The sequence below is a fragment of the Galeopterus variegatus genome, unplaced genomic scaffold, assembly GCF_000696425.1.
Source record: "Galeopterus variegatus unplaced genomic scaffold, G_variegatus-3.0.2 Scaffold9261, whole genome shotgun sequence".
Classification (NCBI taxonomy): Eukaryota; Metazoa; Chordata; class Mammalia; order Dermoptera; family Cynocephalidae; genus Galeopterus; species Galeopterus variegatus.
In genome coordinates this window covers 68,612-74,545 of record NW_007735372.1, presented here as the reverse complement: position 1 = coordinate 74,545, position 5,934 = coordinate 68,612, and the positions used below count along the sequence as shown (strand labels likewise).

The 5,934-nt window shown below is 42.4% G+C and overlaps 1 protein-coding gene across 1 annotated transcript; it reads left to right on the top strand.

Moving 5' to 3' along the window:
• The first annotated feature begins 3,459 nt into the window (after positions 1 to 3,459).
• Positions 3,460 to 4,519, top strand: LOC103609144 (olfactory receptor 51I2). Its single transcript, XM_008593499.1, has one exon. The coding sequence runs from the start codon at positions 3,535 to 3,537 to the stop codon at positions 4,471 to 4,473; it is 939 nt and encodes a 312-aa protein (XP_008591721.1). The 5' UTR covers positions 3,460 to 3,534; the 3' UTR covers positions 4,474 to 4,519.
• The last annotated feature ends 1,415 nt before the right edge of the window (positions 4,520 to 5,934 follow it).

Below are 5,934 nucleotides of genomic sequence, written 5' to 3'. Positions count from 1 at the left end.
GAAATTTGTTCCAAGAAAGGACTAAACTGGGAAAGGGGTAGGGTGAAGTGAAGTGGGAGAGACTGGGGGAGGGTGTCCAATATGGGATCTTAGTAGAGCAAGCAGAGTAGGTGGAAGGATCCTTGCACTTGGGGTTCTTGTTTTGGCACCACTACTAACTGATTATGTTACCCTGGGTAATTCACTGTACTTCTCTAGATTGCTCATTTGCCTGCAGAGTAGGTGGAAGGATCCTTGCACTTGGGGTTCTTGTTTTGGCACCACTACTAACTGAGTATGTTACCCTGGGTAATTCACTGTACTTCTCTAGATTGCTCATTTGCTATAGTCAATATCCCTGTCACTCCAGGATTCAGAGGCCAAGATTTCTGTGGCTTATTAATATTGCTGCAAATTCAGGAAGGGAAACAGGACTCCGGATACAGGAAAGGCTCAGAAATCCAGGAACTAAGTGGTCACAACTTATTCCATGACTCTAACTGCTGAAGCACATTTCATCTAACTTTGATCTTGCCTTATGAATTCTGAGATAACAAAATATGAAAAAGTCCCCAGAAGATGAAAAGAATAGAAAAATCAAGTAGTCACAAACTTTAGATGAACCATCAAGAGCTAATAATCTCTAAGTCTTTTACTATCCATGATATAGATTGAAAACCGTTGTCTTTAGACAGCCCCTCTGTACATCCTTCCAACCCATCTCTGCATCAATCCTTCCTTCTCTCAGCACCCTACAAACTCTCATAGGCATTCTTTGTGACCAGAAGTTATAAAGTAAAATAAAACAAAAGCATGTTAAAGCTATAAAGAGTTTTAGAAAATGTCCTTAAAACAGCCACAAAGAAAACCCAGGTCTAGAAAGGGAAATAGATCTTTCCAGGCCCACACAGCTATCATAGGCCAGAGCCAGGGTCAAATGCCAAGACTCCTGAACCCTAGCCCAGGGTCTTTTTCCCTACACCCAACTGTTCTTTGCATGGCTTTGGTAATGTAAATGTCCTCGGTTCCTGGAGCAGAAGAAATTGAGTCTGGCCTTGGAGACAGGTGTTTTTTTGCCGCATTTTCTTCACGTGTGCCTGCCTTTAGCCACTCACACTCCTTGTTCAAGGGTACCTGAGAAATCTTCATCCAGAAATGCATTCCTCTATTTTTCTTTTCCTATTTTTAATGCCTTAATGATGCCTCAAAGACCTTGGCCAGAGAGTAGAAAGTCTTAGAGATCTTTATTTAAATTGTGGTTTTATTGCTTATTCATTATGGGATACGAGGCAAGTTATCTCACCAAACATCAGTTTCCACATCTGCAAAGGATTAAATGAGTAAACGTATGGAAAGTTCTTTGCAGAGTACCTGGCAAATAGTGTGTATTAAAGAGATATTCATTTTCTCTATTTACATTCTTTTATTTACATTCATCCAGGCAACCCACAATCAGTGGTCCCAGATTATGAGAAAGAGTATGATCCTGAGACTGCCACAAATACTAAAAGTTAGTTTCCCAGACCCAGAATGGCTTTGGCTCTGCCCTGCACTGAATCCTGCTTTCAGCCTGTTTTCTTTTCCCTTCTCTTTCTGTTCCCTTTACATTAGTTCAGTTCTCTTCTTTGTTTTTTGGTTACCTTTCTACGAGGCACTATATAAAGAATGGAAGAGTAGTCTGGTGAGAGAAACAAGAGACAAATAAGGGTGGTCAGTCCTGGGTCCCAAGGAATCACAGTTCTGGAGAGGATACAGGCATGCCAGACTGAGCTCTAAAAGAGGAGGATGCAGTCAGTGTAAACACAGAGGATGGCCACTGACTTCCTGGGAACCATAGTACATGTGAGCTCTGTATTGCTGGGCAAGTTCAGAAATGCTCCCTAGAGGGACAATGCTGCACTGCACATTATCCCAGCATATCTGTCTCTTTTAGGTATCTAGGACTCCTGGGTCCCCTTTCTCCTCCATTCCCATCAGAAAGGACTCTGAAAGCTTTATGTAACCTTGCTTTGTTAGGGGTTAGAGAGGAAGGAGAAAGCAAAAATAATAGTGGTACATATTTCTGGATGTCTCCCAAAGGAGGGTGCCCTATAAGCCTGAAAACTGTCTGCCAGATGAAAAAACTTCCAGCCCTCTCTAACCTCATCCACCATGAGGCAATGATTAGGAAAGCATTTTAAAAACATCTGAATGACAGAGGAATAATGATATAATCACCTTCACAGATAAATGGCTATAGGAACTAACACCTGAGTGCCAGTACAAGAAAAACTGAGTAAATACAATACATGAAGGTAAAAAAGTAAAAGTGCCTCTGTGTGTGAATGGGTTAATAACAGTGGGCAATCTACAAGCGTGTTGGTAGACCTGTTGTGTGAGTACACAAATCTCCTTGTGCACCTGAGTGTGCATGCATCTATAAACGCTGCATATATATCTTGTTGAATGAGAGTATGAGCACAAGACATGCACATGAAAGATTGTGAAGGTCAGCAGGGAGCATGTAAGTATATCTTGTGCAGTAAGAGTAGGACTGTGAGAGATGGAGAGTGTGTGGACAAGTGTTTTGTTAGAGTATAAATGGGATCTGGTATAAGGTTAGCACATGAAAGATTGTGAAGGTCAGCAGGGAGCATGTAAGTATATCTTGTGCAGTAAGAGTAGTACTGTGAGATATGGAGAGTGTGTGGACAAGTGTTTTGTTAGAGTATAAATGGGATCTGGTATAAGGTTATTGGGAAGGTACATGCATGCACTTTTGTGAATAATGGGCATTTTGAGAGTACATAGGACTGTATAAGAATGTGAAGGTTTGTGCTTGGAATAATACCCTCTCACAGGCTAAATGTTTGTGTACCTATAGAACATTTAGAGAAGAATTCACAATTTTTCCCAAAACAGAAACAACTTTGTGTCTTTACACAAATATGCTTTGTTTTTGTTTTTGTTGTTGCTTTTTTGCAGTAACTCTGTCAAAGAAAAACCGATGTCCAGAGGCAATCAATTTCCTCCATATCTTACTGCACTTTCCCCTGCATCCTAGTGCACATTGTGATTCAAATAAGCTCTGGAGAATTCTCTCATTAATTAGTGACATATCTAAATTAAGCAGCATTTTCAAGAAAATATATAAATATATAAATATATAAAGCTATTGATGACTCAAATTCCTGATTTCCTTCTAGAATAACTGTGTATTATAGTTAACATATTTCTGTTAAATGATGCTTCTAAAATGCATAAAAAAATGTGGATAATGTAACTTAGACATTTTCCTTGTAACTGTTCGATTTGTTTGAAGTTTTTGTTTTCCTTCTTCCATAAAACACAGGGCAATATTAGTTCAGCCTGCAGCCTGATGGTCATAAAATAGGAAGAAAAGATGTTTGCTTGCATCGTCCCCAAACCAGTGATTTCATGAAAGCATCAGTTTCTGTGTAGACATCATTGCTGTGTCTCTTCCTTCCTGGTTGCTTGTCTTCCAGTAAGTGCAACTCTTAGAGTTCTCCACATTAGAAGATCTGGCCCTGAAAACTGCCCTGGATTCTTCCTGCCATGGGGTTGTTCAATGTCACTCAGCCTGCTTCCTTCTTCCTGACTGGTATCCCTGGTCTGGAGAACTCTCACTTCTGGCTGGCAGGGCCCCTCTGTGTGATGTATGCTATGGCCCTTGGGGGAAACACAGTGATCTTGCAAGCTGTACGAGTGGAGACCAGACTCCACAAGCCCATGTACTACTTCCTGTCCATGTTGTCCTTCAGTGATGTGGCCATGTCCGTGGCCACGCTGCCCACAGTACTCAGAACCTTCTGCCTCAATGCCCGCAGCATTGCTTTTGATGCCTGCCTAATCCAGATGTTTCTCATTCACTCCTTCTCCATGATGGAGTCAGGTATTCTGCTGGCCATGAGCTTTGACCGCTATGTGGCTATTTGTGATCCCTTGCGCTATGCCACTGTGCTCACCACTGAAGTCATTGCTGGGATGGGTTTAGCAGTGATGGCTCGGAGTTTCATCACCCTCTTCCCGCTTCCCTTCCTCATCAAGAGGCTGCCTATCTGCAGATCTAATATTCTTTCCCACTCCTACTGCCTGCACCCAGACATGATGAAGCTTGCTTGTGCTGATACCACAATCAACAGCATCTATGGACTTTTTGTTCTTGTATCTACCTTTGGCATGGACCTGTTTTTTATCTTCTTCTCTTATATACTTATTCTGCGCTCTGTCCTGACCACTGCTTCCCGAGGGGAACGCCTCAAAGCTCTTAACACATGTATTTCACATATCCTGGCTGCTCTTGCATTTTACATGCCAATGATTGGTGTCTCCACAGTGCACCGCTTTGGAAAGCATGCCCCACGCTACATACATGTCCTCATGTCCAATGTCTACCTCTTTGTGCCTCCTGTGCTCAATCCTCTCATTTATAGTGCCAAGACAAGAGAGATCCGTCGAGCCATTGTCCGCATGTTTTGCCACATCAGAATGTGACTTTCGTACTCAGCTTTAGTGTCTGATGTTTATTGTGCCCACAGTGTCTCATAAGTGGCGTCATTATTATCACTTTATAATTACCACATTGTCCTCTCATTATCCTCAAGTGTAAGATAGATATGTGTAGTGGGGGAAAATAAAAGTCTGGGAAATAGAGCTGCAAAACTTATAACACAAAACAAGGAGTTCCAAATGAGTAGTACCTTCGGTAAATACAAATGGCATTTATACAAGGAAAAATATTGGAAGCAATTGAGGAATTAGACAAAGCTTTCCAGAGGAAGATTAATCTGAGCTAGAAATCATTTTCTACAGTAATGAATATTGCTAATATAACAATTAATGCTTTGAGTCCTTAAATGTGCCAGATTCTGTTCTAAATTATTCTAGGGCATTAATTTATTTAATATTCATAACAATCTTACAAGGCAAGGAGAACTAAGTAAATCATTCAAGAAATCATAGATAATATGTGGTCCCGATGAGATTCAGTACTGGCCTGTCTCCAATATTAGTGCAGCACCCAGTTACTACAAATACTCCTCTAACTGGCCTCATTTAACATTGCTATTGCTATACTTGCTTTCACCACCAAAGTCATTCTCAAACATTCACGAGTTGCTTTAACTTCACAAAGTGAAATCTGATGGACTGTCAGAACTTGCCATAAAATATATGAACAAATATGACTCAGGGAAACTGATAGATGTTGGCATTTAGGAGAAACCCCAGTATCCTCTCTCCCTTTTTTTTTTTTTTTCCTGACCAATAAGGGGATTGCAGCCCTTGGCACGGTGTTGTCCACACCATGCTGAGCCAGTGAGTGCACCAGCCATCCCTGTATAGGATCTGAACCCGCAGCCTCAGCGCTACCAGCGCCGCACTCTCCCGAGTGAGCCACGGTGCCGACTCCCTTTTTTTTTTGAATCTGCCCACCACTCATCTTCCCCCAGGGAAAACACAATGTTCAATATCTAAGCCACAGACTTTTTATTTTTATTTTTTTACACATGGTGCTAGGAGCACTATTTCTCTTTCTCCCCACTTTTGGGGACTTTAATTTTCTGTCACATAATGACATGATAAGAGATGTCAGAAAGTATGTCCTTCTAGGATTTCCAGCTCCTAAAATGCCTGGGATGGATGACTAGAGCACTTATTTAGATACTAGAAAATAATTATTTCAGGGGCCGGCCCGGTGGCGCACTGCTACAGTGCTCCGCTTGGGAGTGCGGTGGCGCTCCTACCGAGGGTTTGGATCCCACATACAGACCGGTTCCCGCTCACTGGCTGAGCGAAGTGCGGGTGCAATGCCGAGGGTTGCGCTGGATCCCACATACAGACCGGTTCCCGCTCACTGGCTGAGCGAAGTGCGGGTGCAACGCCGAGGGTTGCGCTCCCGTTGCCGGTCCCGGTCCGGTACGGGTGAGACACTGAGGGTTGCGATCCGTTGCCGGA